Source organism: Somniosus microcephalus, chromosome 16 (genome assembly GCF_052327205.1).
Source record: "Somniosus microcephalus isolate GS21.2 chromosome 16, FLI_Smic_1.0, whole genome shotgun sequence".
Taxonomy (NCBI): domain Eukaryota; kingdom Metazoa; phylum Chordata; class Chondrichthyes; order Squaliformes; family Somniosidae; genus Somniosus; species Somniosus microcephalus.
Window position 1 is genome coordinate 30777273 of NC_141002.1, and position 20170 is coordinate 30797442.

General features: G+C 44.9%; 1 protein-coding gene across 2 annotated transcripts in view; it reads left to right on the forward strand.

Annotated features, from left to right (window-relative positions):
* pot1 (protection of telomeres 1 homolog) overlaps positions 1–20170 on the forward strand; it is a 457382-nt gene that overhangs the window by 172567 nt on the left and 264645 nt on the right. For both annotated transcript variants that reach the window (XM_086008747.1, XM_086008748.1), the window contains one exon: positions 1189–1303. In XM_086008747.1, coding sequence (XP_085864873.1) covers positions 1189–1303 — 115 coding nt within the window. The remainder of the gene's footprint in view (positions 1–1188; positions 1304–20170) is intronic.

Consider the following 20170-nt stretch of genomic DNA (forward strand, 5'->3'; position numbering starts at 1 on the left):
CCCAGTGGTAGCACACTTGCCTCTGAGTCAGAAGGGTATGGGTTCAAGTCCCTCTCCAGATACTTGAGCACATAATCCAAGCTGACACTCCAGTGCAGCACTGAGGGAGGTGCTGTCTTTTGGCTGAGACGTTAAACCGAGGCTCCGTCTGCCCTCTCAGATGGACGTAAAAAGTCCCACGGCACTATTCGAAGAAGAGCAGATGAGTTCTCCCCAAGGTCCTGGCCAATATTTATCCCTCAACCCGGGTCACTAAAACAGATTTGGTCATTGTCACATTGCTATTTGTGGGACCTTGCTGTGCGCAAATTGGCTGCTGCGACTCCTACATTACAACAGTGACTGCACTTCAAAAGTAGTTCATTGGCTGTAAAGCGCTTTGAGCTGTTCCGAGGTTGTGAAAGGCGCTATAGAAATGGAAGTTCTTCCTTCTTTTTAGTAGAGGGCTATAAGGGTCTTCACCATAGCAGGTACATCATTTAGCCAGTTTTTTTTAATTTAAAAATTCAAATATCTCTTCAAAAGCCTTTCTATACTTTAAAGTACATGCTGAGCACATTATACGTCGATGGACAGAGATACGGAATCAGGTTAATTGCTTATGTATGGGGTTTATTTTTACCTGTGGTTCTTTTTTGAGAATTTTAAGTGAAATTTCATCAAATCTTTTAAAGATTTTAATGATTTTTAAAGAAAACTGAAGGTAAACAAAGTTATTGCAGTATTTGGAAGTTCTATATAAATACGCTGATTTATAAGTGTTGCACATTGTGGTACAGTATAATGGTGAGACTGAAGACGGTGAGTAAACAGTGAGTCATTTTTGTAACTTCGGGACTGCCAGGGGCTCTTGATCTTTCTTTTTCTTTTATCGATTAGTAGCTTTGAATAGCTTTTTATCTCCCTGCTACTCAAGGTTCATTACGTTGTTTTATGTGGGTTCATGTGGTTTTTGCACTAAAAGGTAATGAACAGCTGTGTCCAAAGCAAGATGGTTACATTTCCTTGTAGCAATTGAATTACCTTTGTGATCCCACATCGACAGGAGTATGTAACAAACAGCCTATTAACCAAGGCCTCATTTTAAGTCGACATTTCCTGTCAACTTGTGCTGAATGATTCCAGTCTGTAGTACAGAACAACAATTCCTGTTGTGACTCGTGCTATTTTTATGCATTCTTTCTTTAGGTCGGAACGCAGGATTATATTTATGTGCCGCTAAATAAGATCAAAGATGGAATCACTGTAAATGTGTATGGTGTTGTGAAATTCTTCAAGCCTCCCTATCGCAGCAAAGGAACAGGTACGTAAGAATATATGGTTTACACGTGGTCAAAGTATATAAGGTAAGTAAGAATGTAGACATTGTGTGTGGCCAGAGATGAATCATCGAATTATAAAGCACTGAAGGAATCTTAATGTGACAGCCCATCACACCTGTAACAGCTGTCTGAAAGAGCTACCCACTTATCCTGTTTCCCTGCTCTTTCCCCATATCGTTTGAATTTTTTCTCTTTCAAATATTTATCTCGTTACCTAAGAAAGGATATATTTTCCATAGAGGGAGTGCAGCGAAGGTTCACCAGACTGTTTCCTGGGATGGCATGACTGTCGTATGAGGAGAGATTGGGTCGACTAGGCCTGTATTCACTAGAGTTTAGAAGAATGAGAGGGGATCTCATTGACACGTATAAAATTCTGACAGGGCTAGACAGACTGGATGCAGGGAGGATGTTTCCCCTGGCTGGGGGGTCTAGAACGAGGGGTCACAGTCTCAGGATATGGGGTAGGACATTTAAGACTGAGATGAGGAGAAATTTCTTCACTCAGAGGGTGGTGAACCTGTTGAATTCTCTACCACAGAAGGCTGTAGAGGCCAAGTCACTGAATATAATTAAGAAGAAGATAGATAGATTTCTAGATGCAAAAGATATGGGTATGGGGAGAGAGCGGGAATATGGTATTGTGATAGAGGATCAGCCATGATCATATTGAATGGTGGAGCAGGCTGGAAGGGCCGAATGGTCTACTCCTGCTCCTATTTTTCTATGTTTCTATCTCTTTCACTTTTAAAAGCTATTATGGATTCTGCTTCCACCACTGTTTCTAATGGGGCATCCCACGTTCTAATAACACATTGGGTAAAAAATAAATGCCCTCTCCTCACCGACTAGTGGAAATAGTTTCTCCCTGTTTACCTTATTATAAAGACCCTTTATAATTTTGAAGCCCTCGATCAGATCTCTACTTGCCCTTCTCTGTTCTCCTGAAAAGAGCCCCTGCTTTTCCAGTCTCTTATGATAACTGAAGCCTCAACCCTGGTATCACCTTAGTGAAAATATGTACATTACATATTGTTCAAGATTATCTGATATATAAAAAAGTTATGCATTGCAGATGGTCAAAGTATTTAAGGGATGTAGAAGTATATGCATTTAAGTATGTTTAATGAATATAAGATATATGGAACCATTTATATTCAAGTCAATGTTTTGATGGAAATTATGGTTGAAAGTAAAAATAAACGAATGCTTTTGATTTACTTAATATTTTGTAAGTTTTACTGACTGCTCTTCAGCAGTGTTGTTTGACAGAGTTGATGTCTTACTGTTCGAGCAGCTGAATTAGTTAGTGATCAGGGATCATTGACTGTGAATTGATTATGAGAACAAATTCAATCTCTTCCTTTGGGACGCTGTCCCCAATTATTTCATATGCCGATCTCAAAAACAATTCAAGCTTTGTTTGCACCAAGTCAGTTTTAATTAGCGATGAGTTGAATATTCAAAATATTAGGAACCTCGTATATCAGTAGGACTTTCCAGCCTCATCTGTATTGCATTGGTAAGGATCAGTATGTTCTGAAAGTAGGTTTTAGGCATTAAAAATACTGTAAGTAGCTAACTGGAAATTATTGCGAGATATTTCAAAAGGTTTTATGAAGTCATCATGCTAATATTATAAAATATCTCACTTTATTTGCTTCACCCAATTTCTTCTTTTCCCCACCTCTCACTGCCCATTCTTTCCACTTGCTACCTCTTCTCCCTCTCTTGCTTTCCATACCTCTCCCGCCCTTTCCTCTCCCGCCCTTTCCTCTCTTCCCCCCTTTCCTCTCTTCCCCCCTTTCCTCTCTTCCCCCCTTTCCTCTCTTCCCCCCCTTTCCTCTCTTCCCCCCCTTTCCTCTCTTCCCCCCTTTCCTCTCTTCCCCCCTTTCCTCTCCCTCTGGCTGATTTTCGGTTTCTCCCAGCACCAGAGACCTTCCAGCTGACATTGGCGCACTCATCACAGACTGGCAATTGAAACTGGGGGTCTCTATGAACTGTAAGGCTCTTTAGCACATTAGACAGTGTATTTACCCGTCATCATTAGGGGAGCTGCAGTGTTAAAGGCATACGCCGTGAGCAGTCCAGCAACTGCAGTATTGGATCCAGATTTTTGGCTGGACATTCATTTTTGAAGCACATTGCTGGGTCTTAGTTGGGTTACATTGTGGAAGAATAAAAAGTTGATTGGCAGCTATGACATTCCTATATTGCTCAAGCAAAGCTTTCAGTTGGTTCACAAAGAGGATCATTGATGGTGTTTGTGTGACGAGATACTGCCTGGAATGTCCCATGCACCTGATAGGGTGGATGAGGGAGTTGGGGCAAATGACAAAAATGATTTTTTTAAAAGATGTCTGTTTGCATGAAGCACATGGCAGGAGGTTTCCAAGGTTGGTCGGCTTTGACAATTTAAAAAAAAAAAAATGAGCGGCTTTTATCCATCCAGTAATTTCCTCCAATGCGATGGCTCTCTGGCTGAGATGTATCCACATTGCATTGCAATTTCAATCAATGGGAAAGAGTGCAGTAGTATAATTGAGATGTGGAGTGTTAAATAATGAATATGTTGTTGATCTTCATGTATAGGCAGATCACAAGGTAGTGATCTGCCATCTGCTGTTGAAAGCAAGGCAGCAGATGCTCTTTACCTGTATATTCCTTAGACAGCAGCCTGATATCAACTAATACCATTCATTTAACTCTGACGCATGTAATACGAGGCAAAGTTAAAGTCTGACTGTTAAATTATGTTCCTGATTTACAACTGGTTATATTTGCTTTTTCTGGAGGTGTCAATCCTCCCAAAAATCAGAATGTAATATTATCAAAAACATTTCATTAAATGTTATTTGTCCACAGATTCAATTTAGACAAAGCACAGCTATTAAAAATGGAAACATTTGAAGTCTTGTCCTGTTATTTAAGATGTAGTTCCAGGGCAGCACTTAAACTCACTATAAGTACCTGAAATGCCTGTATACAGAATTACATAGAATTTACAGCACAGAAACAAGCCATTCTGCCCAACTACGCTGGTGCTTATGCTCCACATGAGCCGCCTCCCGCCCTACTTCATCTAACCCTATCAGCATATCCTTTTATGCCTTTCTCCCTCATGTAGCTTGCCCTGAAATGCATCTATGCTGTTCACTTCAACTACTCAGTTGAAGGGACAAGGACAGAATCCATTTGGTTAGAGTTGAGGAGCAAAAAGGGTATGATCACACTATTGGGGGTATTCTACAGGTCTCCAATTAGTGAGAGGGAGGTAGAGGAGCAAATCTGCAGGGAAATCGCAGAGATATGCAAGAGCTATAGAGTGGTGATATTGGGAGACTTTAAATACCCAAATATGGTTTGGGATAATACTAGGGTAAAGGGAAAGGAGGGGGAGGAATTTCTGAAATGTGTTCAGGAGAATTTCCTTGACCAATATGTTATTGGCCCAACTAGGAAGGAGGCATTGCTGGATCTGGTGCTGGGGAATGAGGTGAGCCAGGTCGACCAAGTGTCTGTGGGAGAACACTTAGGTACGAGTGATCATCGTATCGTAAGATTTAGATTAGCAATGGAGAGGAGCAAGGAACAATCTAGAGTGGAACTTTTAAACTGGAATAGGGCTAACTTCGATGGGATGCGAAAGGATCTAGCCAGGGTAAAATGGAGCCAAAGACTGACAGGAAAAACTGTAATGGAACAATGGGTGATCTTTAAGGAGGAGATGTTCCAAGTAAAGGCTAGGTATATTCCAACAAGAGGGAAGGGTAAGGGAACCAAAGCAAGGACTCCTTGGATGACGAGGGAGATAGAGAAGATGATGAAACAAAAAAAAGAGGGTGTATGATGCATGTCAGGTGAATTCTCCAAGGGAGAACTAGACCAAATACAATAAGTTGAGAGGGGATGTGAAGATGAAAATAAGATTGGCAAAGAGAGAATATGAGAGTAGAATGGCGGTTAACATAAAAGGGAACCCAAAAATCGTCTACTGCATGTAAACAGTAAACGGGTAGTAAGAGGCGGGGTGTGGCCTATTAAAGACAAAGAAGGTGATATATGCTAAGAGGCGCAGGGCAAGGCTAGAATACTCAATGAGTACTTTGTATTGGTGTTTACTAAGGAGGTGGATGCTGACAAAATATCGGTAGAAGTGGAAAAGGTAGAAGCAATGGAAGGGGTGAAAATTGATAGATAGGATGCACTAGAAAGGCTGGGTATGCTTAGAGTGGACAAGTCGCCTGGTCCAGATGGCTTGCATCCCAGGTTGCTGAGGGAATTGGGGGAGGAGATAGCGGAAGGGCTTGTCATAATTTTCCAATCTTCCCTAGATGTGGGGGAGGTGCCGGAGGATTGGAAAGTGGCAAATGTGACACCATTGTTCAAGAAAGGGTGTAAGAACAATCTTGTTAAACTGACCGGCCTGCAGTTACTATCAGTGGTGGGTAAAGTTTTAGAAACAATAATCAAGGAAAAAATTAAGAGGCACTTGGAGAGGTTTAAGTTAATTAAGGAGAGCCAACACAGATTTGTAAAAGGCAGATCGTGTTTGACTAATCTAATGGATTTTTTTGATGAAGTAACAGAGACGATTGATGAAGGGAATGCAATGGATGTTGTCTACATGGATTTTCAGAAGGTGTTTAACAAAGTAGCACATAGAAGGCAGGTTAACAAAATTGAGACTCATGGAATAGGTGGGTCAGTGGCAGCTTGGATAAGGAATTGGCTTAAGGACAGAAAACAGCGAGTTGTGGTAAATGGTTGCTTTTCAGACTGGAGGATGGTAGACAGTGGTGTTCCCCAAGGGTCAGTGCTGGGCCCATTGCATTTTTTGATATATATATAAATGACCTGGATATTGGAATTACTAAATTTGCAGATGACACCAAACTTGGGGGTGTGGCAAATAGTGATGATGATATCAATCGACTGCAACAGGACATAGAAAGGCTAGCAGATTGGGCAGACAAGTGGCAGATGGAATTTAATACAGAGAAGTGTGAGGTAATGCATTTTGGCAGAAGAAACAGGGAGAGGCAATATACACTTAATGGCACCGTTTTAAAGAGTGTGCAGGGACAGAGGAACCTGGCAGTTAATGAGCATAGGTCCCTGAAGGTGGCAGGACATATCGAGAGAGTGGTTAACAAAGCATGTGGGATCTTGGGTGTCATAAATAGAGGTATTGAGTACAAAAGTAAAGAAGTTATGCTGAACCTTTATAAAGCGCTGGTTGGGCCACAGCTGGAGTATTCCGTCCAGTTCTGGTCATCACACTTTAGGAAGGATGTGAAGGCCCTTGAGAGGGTGCAGAGGAGATTTACCAGAATGGTTCTGGGGATGTGGGATCTTAGCTACAAGGACAGGTTGGAGAAGCTGGATTTGTTTTCATTAGAGCAAAGGAGGTTGAGGGGTGATTTGATAGAGATGTACAAGATTATGAAGGTTTGGATAGGCTAGACAGGGAAAGGCTGTTCCCACTAGATAATGGTACAAGGACTAGGGGACACAGATTTAAGGTTTTGGGTAAGAGATACAAGGAGGACATGAGGAAATACTTTTTTACGCAGCGAGTGGTGATGACTAGGGGGATAAAGCGGGGGAATGGGACTGACTGGATTGCTCTACAGAGAGCTGGCACGGACTCGATGGGCTGAATGGCCTCCTTCTGTGCCATTATGACTCTGAACACCTGTGGTAGCGAGTTTCACATTCTAAACACTCTCTGGATAAAGAAGTTTCTCCTGAATTCCTTATTGGATTTATTAGTAATTATCTTATATTTATGGCCCCCTAGTTTTGGACTCCCACATAAGTGGAAACATCTTCTCTATGTTTACCCTATCAAACCCCTTCATAATTGTAAAAACCTCTATTCGGTCCCCCTTCAGCCTTCTCTTTTCTAGAGAAAAGAGCCCTGGCCTGTTCAATCTTTCCTAATAGTTATAACCAACATTCCCCCTAAGATGCGTGGGCGCACGGCCGCATATCGATTGGGAGGCCCCTCGCCGGCCGCTCACAAGCTGTTGCCGCTGGAAAAGATACCGCGCAGGACTGCACACAAAACAAATGAGGGGACATTGGTTATAACCACTCAGCTCTGGTATCATCCTTGTAAAAAAAAAATGTTTGCACCTTCTCTATATCTTTTGTATAATATGAAGACCAGAACTGTAGGTGGCTCTGTGATGGGTATCTTCAGTGTTAAAAATGTCTCACAATAGCTGCTATTTTATAGTGAGAGTACATCACGCTGTGATTACGCAGACTGGTCATCGATTTCCCACAAAATACTTCACGAATTTTTTTTTCATTATTTTTTCTCTCAGTGGCTCTAATCTCAAAAAATAAGGGTCTCGCAAAAAGAACGAAATTCAAAAAATGTTATCTTTCATAATAAGATTACACTTATGCATTGAATTGTCATTTTTTTTCTTTTAATGCCTTCATCAAAGTGTTTATTTGGAGGCCTCAGACTCTCCCAAGAGCCTGGGCTTTGACTTTTGCCCACAACTGTGAGGCTGTGAGCTAAATTTGGATTGTGCAGTCTGAGCACGTACAGTGCACCACATTTCCCAGGGTGCAAGGCTACTGCTCAGTCAGCTGTACTGAGGAATAATTGTTCTATCGCAGTTTATGTTCAAAAGTTTTTCAAAATTATTTGAAGGATAGATCGAGGGAAAAATGTCAAAGATTTTACTGAGGTAGAATTCATATTGAGTGTTTTTTTAAGAAAAACCGCGCGAGAAACAAAAATGGTATTGTTCTGATTTGTTTTGTATTCTATAAACTGTAGAAAGGAGAGAGGGAGAGAGACTTGGGTGAGAGCAAAAGAGAAATGAGGGAAGGATTGTGTTATTCTTCATGGTAATGCTAGTTTAGTTTAAAAAAAATAATATTGAAGCCAGCTAATTAGCTCACTTGTGTTTTGTTGACAGAAAAGTCAGCATTAATGGGTAGGAGAGACATATACAAATGGAGAGAAAGGCAGACAAGCAGTTTCTTTCCTCACTTTAATTTGATTTCTTATTTGGTCAAAAAAAAGTAGCATTTGGAAACAGATAAGAAGATAGAATAGCGGGGGAAGGGATGGGCAGGAGGCGAAAGTGATCTGAGGGTGATGGGGGCCTCTGTCCTCTTGCTATCTGCCCTCGGGGGGCAGTGAGCAGGAGTGGTAGAGTGGATGCAAGATTAAGGATGAGGTGAGTGACAGCAGAGCAAGGGGGCAGGGAGGATAATGAGGTTGAGAGAATACGTTGTAGAGGAACCAATCGGGGTAGTGATGGGAATAAAGGTGTGGTGGAAGGGTAATGGTAGTTGAATTTGAGGGGGTATATGACATCGTGGGAGCAAGAGGTTATGGGGAAGTACAAGTGATTGGGGTGGTGATGGGAATGGAGCTACTAAGGGCCACATTTTTCCCGCCACCCCCACCCCAAATGTAACCTGCAGCCGTTGGTGGCTCCTTTCCCCGCTACAAAACCCACCACCTCTCACCTGAAAGGAAAGAAGAAACAGAGAAAAAAGACAAGAGAGAGAAGCAACGAGTGTTGAAGAGAGAAAAGCAGAACTGAAAGGAGAACCAGGATTGGAGTGACAAGAGAGAGAAAAACAGCAACATGGAGACAGATCAGAGCGAGACAATATTCTCTGACTTTTTGGCCCCAATATTCTGGGGAGATGGAGTGGGGGGGTGGGTGGGTGCGGCGGCAGTTTTGCGTTTCGGAAACCCGCATGAACGGGTTTCCCTTGGTTACTGCCAAATTTAATGGCAGGACCTGATTAACAATTTTTGTCTCTGTCTCCCACCCGCAGCCAGCCAGAGATCGGAAAGGCCGGGTTGGTGGGAAATCTTAGCTTGGGGGGTGACATCATGATCATGGCTCGGGGTGGGGGGGGGGGGGGCAGCGGAGGGTGGAGCAAGATCGAATTGTTGCGGGGGATGGGGAACAGCTGATTGCAGGCTGTAAGGAGTGGGGGGAAGCAGGTTAGCTTGTTGGGCCGGGGGGGGGGGGGAAGAGCTCCTGCTCCTCCTGGCCCACAAACAGTGCTGGAAAGGTGCTTAACCTTTTCCACGCATCAGTCTTTGCCTCCCTTTCGCTACCGGGTTTCCTGAGGTCCGGGAAACTAGGCCAACCAGGGTTAAACCTAAAATGGAGATAAAACCTGAGGCACGCAGCCTCATTAAAATATTTAAATGAGCAAACCGCCTCCTGGGAACTGCCCGCACTCCCCCATCCCGCCTCCGGAATTGGGCGGGTTTGGTTTGGGTTTGAGAATTAAACATTTTTTACATTCCACCCGACCCATACGCACCTGTTTTTGGGGGATAAAATGTGTGCAACATTACAAAAGATTGAAAATGGGCGGTCTGGGACCTGATTAGTTTTACAGCCATCTGTGACAGTTATTTATGATTTATAAAATTCTCCAATTGCAACCACTTGATCTGAAGGGGTGGGGGAATATGTGACATTAGCCGCTGTGTTCCAGATGGTGTGTTCTGATTCAGCCTGGCACGGCCTGGAGGGCAAAATCAGTGGCGAAGTCAGTCCTCATTACCCTTGCACTTCCCATAGTAGAATTGACTCTTCGCCCTTCTCTGTAAAGTACATGGTGAAGCGGAACAATAGGAAGAGTGGGTAAAATTCGTCAGAGTGCAGGAGCAGGACAGTCTGAGGCAGTGAATAATTGCACCATCACACTCATGATTGCCAGAGGGCACGATTCACATATGACTAACGATCATTTCTTGTGACCCCCTCATTTGCTTCATAGGGTGCTTTATTCGTTCATAGAAACATAGAAGCTAGGAGCAGGAGTAGGCCATTCGGCCCTTCGAGCCTGCTCCGCCATTCAATGAGATCATGGCTGATCATCCAAATTCAGTACCCTGTCCCTGCCTTCTCCCCATATCCCTTGATCCCTTTAGCCTCAAGAAATATATCCAACTCTTTCTTGAATATATTTAATGAACTGGCCTCCACCGCCCTCTGTGGCAGAGAATTCCACAGGTTCACCACTCTCTGGGTGAAGAAATTCCTCCTCATTTCAGTCCTAAATGGCTTACCCCTTATCCTTAGACTATGACCCCTGGTTCTGGACTCCCTGGCCATCAGAAACATCCTTCCTGCATCTAGTCTGTCCAGACCTGACAGAATTTTATAGGTTTCGATGAGATCCCCTCTCAATCTTCTAAACTCCAGTGAGTATAAACCCAATCGACACAATCTCTCCTCATACGTCATTCCTGCCATCCCAGGTATCAGCCTGGTGAATCTTCGCTGCACTCCCTCCATGGCAAGAACGTCCTTCCTCAGGTAAGGTGACCAAAACTGCACACAATACTCAAGGTGCTGTCTCATCAAGGCCCTGTACAACTGTAGCAAGACATCCTTGTTCCTGTACTCAAACCCTCTTGCTACGAAGGCCAACATACCATTTGCCTTCTTAACCGCCTGCTGCACCTGCATTCTTACCTTCAGCGACTGGTGCACAATAACACCCAGGTCTCTTTGCACTTCCCCTCCTCTCAATCTATTGCCATTCAAATAATAATCTGCCTTCCTGTTTTTGCCACCAAAGTGGATAACCTCACATTTATCCACATTATAGTGCATTTGCCATGTTTCTGCCCAATCACCCAACCTGTCCAAATCGTACTGGAGTTTCACGACTTCCTCCTCACAGCTTACCCTCCTACCCAGCTTTGTGTCGTCTGCAAATTTGGAGATATTACATCCAATTCCCTCGTCCAGATCATTAGTATATATTGTGAACAGCTGGGGTCCTAGGACCGATCCTTGCGGTACCCCACTCGTCACTGCCTGCCAATTGGAAAATGACCCGTTTATTCCAACTCTTTGCTTTCTCTCCGCCAACCAGTTCTCTATCCAAGTCAATACCTTGCCCCCAATCCCATGTGCCTTAATTTTGCATGCTAATCTCTTATGTGGGACCTTATCGAAAGCCTTCTGAAAGTCCAAATAAACCACATTCACTGGTTCTCCCTTATCTATTTTACCAGTTACATCCTCAAAAAATTCCAGTAGATTAGTCAAGCATGATTTACCTTTTGTAAATCCATGTTGACTTTGTCCGATCCTGTCACTGCTTTCCATGTGCTCTGCTATTACATCTTTTATAATAGACTCTAGCATTTTCCCCACTACCGATGTCAGGCTTACCGGTCTATAATTCCCCGCTTTTTCTCTACCACCTTTTTTGAATAGTGGGGTAACATTAGCTGCTCTCCAATCCATGGGTACCGTTCCAGAGTCTATCGAGTTCTGGAAGATGACCAGCAATGCATCTACTATCTCTAGGGCCACTTCCTTAAGTACCCTGGGATGTAGACCATCAGGCCCTGGGGATTTATCGGCCTTCAGTCCCATCAATTTTCCTAACACCATTTCCCTACAAATACTGATTTCTTTCAGTTCCTCCCTTTCATCAGACCCTATGTTCCCCGGCATCTCTGGGAGGTTATTTGTATCCTCCTTTGTGAAGACAGAACCAAAGTATGTATTTAATTGGTCAGCCATTTCCTTGTTTCCCATTATAAATTCCCCTGATTCTGACAGTAAGGGACCTACGCTTGACTTCACCAATCTTTTTCTCTTCACATATCTATAAAAGCTTTTACAGTCAGTTTTTATGTTCCTTGCTAGCTTACTCTCATATTCTATTTTCCCTTTCTTAATTAATCCCTTTGTCCTCCTTTGTTGACTCCTAAACTGCTCCCAATCCTCAGGATTATTGCTTTTTCTAGCCAATTTATATGTCCTCTCCTTGGATCTTATGCTATCCCTAATTTCCCTTGTTAGCCACGGTTGAATCACCTTTTTTGTTTTATTTTTATGCCAAACTGGGATGAACAAATTCTGTAGCTCATCCATTCGGTCTTTGAATGTTTGCCATTGCCTATCCACCATCAACCCTTTGAGTGCCATTCCCCAATCAATCCTACCCAACTTGCTCCTCAGACCATCATAGTTTCCTTTATTTAAATTGAGGACCCTTGTCTCTGAGTCAACTACTTCATTCTCCATCTTAATGAAGAATTCGATCATATTATGATCGCTCCGACCCAAGGGGCCTCGTACAATAAGATTGCTAATTAATCCTTTCTCGTTACATAATACCCAGTCTAAGATGGCCTGATCTCTGGTTGGTTCCTCGACATATTGGTCCAGGAAACCATCCTGTAAACCTCCAGGAATTCCTCCTCCGCAGTATTGTTACTAATTTGGTTGGCCCAATTTATATGTAGATTAAAGTAACCCATGATGACTGCTGTGCCCTTATTGCACACTTCTTTAATTTCCCTTTTAATGCCATCCCCAACCTCCGCCTTACTGTTGGGAGGTCTATATACCACTCCCACTAATGTTTTTTTCCCCTTAGTATTTCTCAATTCTACCCATACAGATTCCACATCATCAGAGCTAATATCCTTCATTACAATTGTATTAATCCCTTCTTTAACCAGTAATGCTACCCCACCTCCCTTTCCTTTTTGCCTATCTTTCCTGAATATCGAATACCCCTGGATGTTGAGTTCCCAGTCTTGGCCATCCTTGAGCCACGTTTCCGTAATCCCAACCAAATCATATTCGTTTACTTCTATTTGCACAGCCAATTCATCCACCTTATTACAAATGCTCCTCGCATTAAGACACAAAGCCTTCAGGCTTGTTTTTTTAACGCTCTTAGACCTATTAGAATTATTATTTACTGTGGCCACGTTTGATTTAAACCGTTGATTTCTCTGAATGCCACTTTTGTTTTTCTCCTTCCTATCTTTTGCTTTTATCCATGTTTTCCTTTCCTCTGCCTCCCTGCTCAGGTTCCCAACCCCCTGCCATTTTAGTTTAAACCCCCCCGAACAGTGCTAGCAAACCTCCCCGCAAGGATATTTGTCCCGCTCTGGTTCAGGTGCAACCCGTCCGACTTGTACAAGTCCCACCTTCCCCAGAAGCAGGCCCAGTGCTCCAGGAAACTAAAGCCCTCCCTCCTGCACCAACTCTTTAGCCACGCATTCATCTGCTCTATCCTCCTATTCCTATACTCACTAGCACGTGTCACCGGGAGTAATCCAGAGATTACAACCTTTGAGGTCCTACTCTTTAATCTGCTACCTAGCTCCCTAAATTCTTGCTGCAGGACCTCATCCCTCTTCCTACCTATGTCGTTGGTCTCAATGTGAACCACGACCTCTGCCTGTTCACCCTCCCCCTTCAGAATGCCCTGCAGCCGTTCAGTGACATCCTTGACCCTGGCACCAGGGAGGCAATAAACCATCCTGGAGTCACGTCTACGGCCACAGAAACGCCTATCTGTTCCCCTTACGATAGAATCCCCAGCACTATTGCTCTCCCACTCTTTTTCCTCCCTGCCTGAGCAGCAGAAGCACCCTTGGTGCCAGGAAGTTGGCTGCTGCTGCCTTTCTCTGGTAAGTCATCCCTCTCAACAGCATTCAAATTGATATACCCGTTTGAAAGGGGGATGGCCACAGGGGTCCCCTGCACTACCTGCCTGCCTCTACTGCTCTGCCTGAAGATCACCCATTTACCTTCTGCCAGTGCAGCCCTACCCTGCGGCGTGACCAACTCATCAAACGTGTAATCCACGACCCTCTCAGCATCGTGAATGCTCCAAAGCCCATCCATCCGCAGCTCCAGCGCCTCCATGCGGTCTGCTAATAGCTGCAGCTGGATGCATTTCTGGCACACGTGGTCGTCGGGGACACTGGCAGCGTCCCTGAATTCCCACATAGAGCAAGAGGAGCATAATACAGGGCTGGGCTCTCCAGGCATGACTTACCCCTTTAATTAATTTAAATTAATTCAATACCACCAGTTAAAGATATACTCTAGGGTGCTTGTATGGTTTACCAACAGTCCCCGCTACACCAGAAAGACCTTAGCAACTATAAACCACAGAGTTAACGTTTAAAAAATAGAGAAATACTCACCAACCAATTACTTACCTGCTCCCTGGTAACGTCACACTATGATTACTTTTTACCTCTCTCCCCGCTGCTGAGTTGGTCGGGCCTCGCCTCGCTCCTCCTTTTATCCTCGGCCTCAGTGCTCTCCTGGTCCGATCTGGTCGGGCCTCGCCTCGCTCCTCCTTTTATCCTCGGCCTCGGTGCTCTCCTGGTCCGATCTGGTCGGGCCTCGCCTCGCTCCTCCTTTTATACCCGGCCTCGGTGCAAGGCCAGCATTTATTGCCCATCCCTAATTGCCCTTGAGAAGGTGATGGTGAGCCCCCGCCTTGAACCGCTGCAGTCCGTGGGGTGAAGGTACTCCCACAGTGCAGGTAGGGAGGGAGTTCCAGGATTTTGACCCAGCGACAGTGAAGGATCGGCGATATACTTCTAAGTCAGGATGGTGTGTGACTTGGAGGGGAACTTGGAGGTCATGGTGTTCCCGGTGGTAGAGGTCGCGGGTTTGGGAGGCGCTGACGAAGAAGCCTTGGCGAGTTGCTGTAGTGCATCTTGTAGATGGTACACACTGCAGCCACAATACGCCGGTGATGAAGGGAGTGAATGTTTAAGGTGGTGGATGGGGTGCCAATCAAGCGGGCTGCTTTGTCCTAGATGGTGTTGACCTCCTTGAGTGTTGTTGGAGCTGTACTCATCCAGGCTAGTGGAGAGTATTCCATCACACTCCTTACTTGTGCCTTGTAGATGGTAGAAAGGCTTCGGGGAGTCAGGAGGTGAGACACTTGCCGCAGAATACCTAGCCTCTGACCTGCTCTTCCAGTTAAGTTTCTGGTCAATGGTGACCCCCAGGATGTTGATGGTGGGGGGTTCGGCTACTGTAATGCCGTTGAATATCAAGGGGCAGTGGTTAGACTCTCGCTTGTTGGAGATAGTCATTGCCTGGCACTTGTTTGGCACTAATGTTACTTACCACTCATCAGCCCAAGCCTGAATGTTGTCCAGGTCTTGCTGCATGCGGGCATAGACTGCTTCATTATCTGAGGAGTTGCGAATGGCACTGTAATGAAATCTGTTTGTTCTTGCCTGTATTCGTTTTGCACTCATGTATATTACCCTACCCCACACGGTGTATAGTTTCACTTCCTCTTTCCTGACTAACCTGGAGGGTTCCAGGTCTTGGCTCTTGGCTCCGCCCCTGACTTCTCTTACATAAAGATCCCAGGATCTGTATGACTCATTCCTGCGAGCCAGTCAGTGTGTTGAGATGTTAGCTCTGATCTTAGTGATTAAAAGCCAACTTGTTAAAGTCTATAACTTCTAGTTTTGTGGTTATTGAAGGCACATCAGGCACTGAACATCATCAGTGAACATCCCCACTTCTGACCTTATGATGGAGGGACGGTCATTGATGAAGCAGCTGAAGATGGTTGGGCTTAGGACACTGCCCTGAGGAACTCCTGCAGCGATGTCCTGGGACTGTGATGATTCACCTCCAACCACCACAACCATCTTCCTTTGCGCTAGGTATGACTCAAGCCAGTGGAGAATTTTCCCCCCGATTCCCATTGACTTCAGTTTTACTCGGGCTCCTTGATACCACACTTGGTCAAATGCTGCCTTGATGTCAAGGGCAGTCACTCTCCCCTCACCTCTAGAATTTTGTCCATGTTTGGACCAAGGCTGTAATGAGGTCTGGAGCTGAGTGGTCCTGGTGGAACCCAAACTGGGCATCGATGAGCAGGTTATTGGTGAGTAACTGCCGCTTGATAGCACTATCGACGACACCTTCCATCAGTTTGCTGATGATTGAGAGTAGACGGGGCGGTAATTAGCCAGATTGGATTTGTCCTGGGCAATTTTCCACATTGTCGAATAGATGCCAGTGTTGTAACTGTACTGGAACAGCTTGGCTAAAGGTACGGCAAGTTCTGGAGCTCATTAAAGTATCCACTTACTAATTAGAACTATTGACAGAAATGTAAGCTTGAGTTTGGCTAATTTTATGTGTTTCCTTTAAGGAGTTAACTTTTTTTAAGCTGATACAGACCTTGGTTTCCTCGTTTTGAGTCAAATTGAGAGTTTTGAATCTCATTGTTAAGCAAGAAAAACTTGGGGGAGGGGTTAAATTGGGTCACGTAGCACCCATTTTTCAGGCGTTACTTGGCCTCCTAAGGCCGCAAAATGGCGGGCATGAATTGTGCACGCACTTCCAACCGGAAGTGCACTGCCCGCATGTTGGGTAAGGATAAACAAGAGGCGTCCTTTACCCATGCCTGAAGCAGGCTTTAGGCCCTTTGCATATACAATTAAGGAGCCCAACGCATGTTTCACGTCCCTGCTGCAATATTGGTTTGTGCTGGCATTGGCTGCACTCAGAGAAAACCAACCCTAAACATTGCCTGTGTAAAATAACAGAAAGGCAGAGTATTTCCTAAATGGTGAAAGATTGGGGAATGCAGATGCTCAAAGGGACCTGGGTGTCCTTGTACATAAGTCACTGAAAGTGAATGTGCAGGTGCAGCAAGCCATTAGGAAGGCAAATGGTATGCTGGCCTTCATTACAAGAGGATTTGAGTACAGGAGTAAAGAAGTCTTACTCCAATTATATAGGGCCTTGGTGAGACCACACCTGGAGTACTGTGTACAATTTTGGTCTCCTTACCTAAGGAAGGATATACTTGCCATAGAGGGAGTGCAACAAAGGTTCACAAGATTGATTCCTGGGATGGCAGGACTGTCGTATGAGAAGAGATTGAGTAAACTAGGCCTGTATTCTTTTGAATTCAGAAGAATGAGGGAATCTCATTGAAGCGTACAAAATTATTACAGGGCTTGATAGGGTGGATGCTGGGAGAATGTTTCCCTTGGCTGGGGAGTCTAGAACCAGGGGCCACAGCCTCAGGATAAACGGTAGGCCATTCAGGACTGAGATGAGAAGACATTTCTTCACACAGAGGGTGGTGAATCTTTGGAATTCTCTACCCCAGAAGGCTGTGGAGGCTCAGTCATTGGATATATTCAAAACAGAAGTCAATAGATTTCTGACTAGTAAAGAAATCAAGGGATATGACGATAAGGCTGGTGAATGGCGATGAGGTAGAAGATCAGCCATGGTCTCATTGAATGGCGGAGCAGGCTCAAAGGGCCGAATGGCCTGCTCCTGCTCCTATTTCTTATGTTCTTATGTAAAAGATATGTACTTAACCACAATCGCCATTCCAGTCACTGCCGCTTCCAGTCCTGAGATCCCTGACTTCCAGGCCCTGGCCCCAACCCCTGGTGTCCCTCTCCTCCTCCTACCCCACCGGCCCCGACCTCCAAGCCCCCAGATCCTTCCTCCGAGGCGTCCGATCTCGAGTCCAGCCACTTACCTGGAGCACCTACTGTCCAGTGCCTCAAATGCACAACGCCCAAGAATGGGCGCGCCTGAATTTTATCCCCTTGAATTTATCAAGGCTCTTAGTAATGCCTCAAGCTGCTTCGAGCAAGTTTACACTAACTCTGTAATAAAATTCCAGGTTGCATCCTTGCATTTCATGGTGTGTGAGTTCCTGGTTTCCATTAAGCCAGCACCAAAATGAGATGCAGTGATGAAATGCTTGCCCGGAGGTGAAATTACACTCACATGCACATCCTGCTGGCCAGCCCTGGGCAGCATTGTGGAGTGTTTTATAGAGGTAACCTAATGAAGCAGCAGAAGTTCCTGACAACACGGTAGCACTATTACCAAAGTGTTGTTTACCAAAGTGTTGTTAATGCTCCATGGGGTGGACTTAGAATTATGGGCGATCGACTGCTGGAGTGCGCTGGCTGATCGGCTGCCCGTTCGGCCGGCGTGCTGCGGGTCGCCAAACAGGCCTTAGATTGAGGCCTCCAAATCGCACCTAGGCAGCCACCAGCAAGATGAATTGCGTGGGGGCGGTGGTCGCGACACCGGCCCAGATTAGTTTTGTGGGCCCCTGAGGCGTACTATTGCTCCACCAGGGCCCACAAAAATAATTCAACACTTGCGTTTGGCGGGTCTCTTTGCTTCCATCACCCAAAGAACTGATTGTAGCCTGCAAGGTGCAAGTTCCAACCAGTTCGGACCTAAAATGGCAAGCTAGGGCAAATTTACGTCGTAAGACCCCAATTTCCATAATAAAAGTGTCCTGAAACAGGTGGGTGCTTTGGGCATCCGGCAGTAGGCCCCTTTCAAAATGGAGCCGGCTGCATCCAGATAATAATCCTGGCTCTACCCTGTGGCTTTAATGTTGCCGGCCCCTTTAACTGTGCTGTTGCCTTTAAGGTCCAGGATTCCTCTTCCTGTCTTCATGGCTGCGACCTAAAGTGTGCCCCGAAGTGTACCCAAGTGGACCCTCCTTTATTTAAACGAAGCATTGGAGCAAGTTCGGGCGCTCAGCTCCTGGTCCCGGCGGAAAGCTCTGCACTAACACGAACTGCCCTCAACGATTCATTTCTGAAAACAGCAAAGTATTTTCCTCACCATTTTGAGTGTGGCTTTGCCATTATTATGCTGTACCTTGCGTGGAAGTGTAAAGAAGCTAACGTGAGGCAAATATCGATGTCCTTCCTGGGAACCCATGTCCTAAATTCTGAAAAGGCAGTCTCAGCTACCCAGAAGGACGCAGTGTTCTCCCTACAAAGCCATGTTTTATTTGTATACAACAACAGAAATAAGTCAACTAAAGCAGGAATCTGATGACAGATGAATAAAAATCTCATGACCTTGTGGACCCCCCAGAATTGTTTCGTAGACATCCCATTTACAACTCTGCTAGCATCAGGTGGCAGGTACTGTAGGAGTAGCAATTAGTGAGACTGATGAATGGGTTCTTCAACCAGCACAAAGGAAGAGACAAGTGATGAGACTGATTATGATGAGGAAGATGGCACGCTTGTGGGCACGTGGTCCTGGAGTGAAAAGGGAAGTTGTGACAGTTGTAGTGCGGAAAAGTTGGTGGCAAAGGATCGCGAGGCAGTCGAAGAGTGTGGCTTGATGACATGATGGGATAGGCAGGCACAACGCCAATTGGCCAGTGCAGAAACTGGGAAGTGTGGAGTAAATTGGTCACCAGCCTTGAGGGGAGGGGGGGCGGGAGAGAGAGAGAGATTCATAAATATTTTCAGCACTGGATTATCATCCTGGAAATAAATAATGAGGCTGATCGATTTGCTTTGGCATTTGGTGCTCTGTGTGTTCATTAGATTTGAGCTGCTTTCTTAAACCAGTTTCCCAGACCCTCTATTTCAATCACCAGTTTGCAGGCTGCTGTTTATGCTTGTTACTTAATTATTTCTTTACATGTGTCTCGGCATTTGCCAGTGGGATTTTTTTTGAGCAAGACATACCGATGTCATCTAATATCAGGTCTAGGACACAATTTATCTCCCGGACAGTTAATCAGGGCAGAAGTGGGTTACTCCCAACCGCTGCGTATCTTTGTCAGTTTTTGAAAGAATTATACGAGCCAGTGACTGGGACACTGAGAGAAGATGCTGAGTATGCAGATGTGGTTTGTCGAGAAGATGCAGCAGTACCTTGTTGGCGCAGTGTGAACAGCTGCATCTGGTGTCGGCGGGTGGTAAACTGCCTCAGTGACACCCGAGGAAGAGGTTTCTGATACCAACTGTGACATGTAAATGATCTTAATCATTTTCACAAGCTGTAATTAGAGAGTTGCTTTGCATTTTAAAGGTATCCATTAAGTCAAGGCTGTAGGTCAAGTTGATTGAGTGAGATAGCTGTAAAGGCTGCTTTTGGGTTCTAGATTGGTGTGGTGAAGCTGATTGAACATAAATACTGTGCCTTTGCCTTCACGTATATACAAGCTATTTTTATGTTTGTTGGGGACTCGAGGAGACAACGCTTATGAATGCAGCGCTCCCTGTT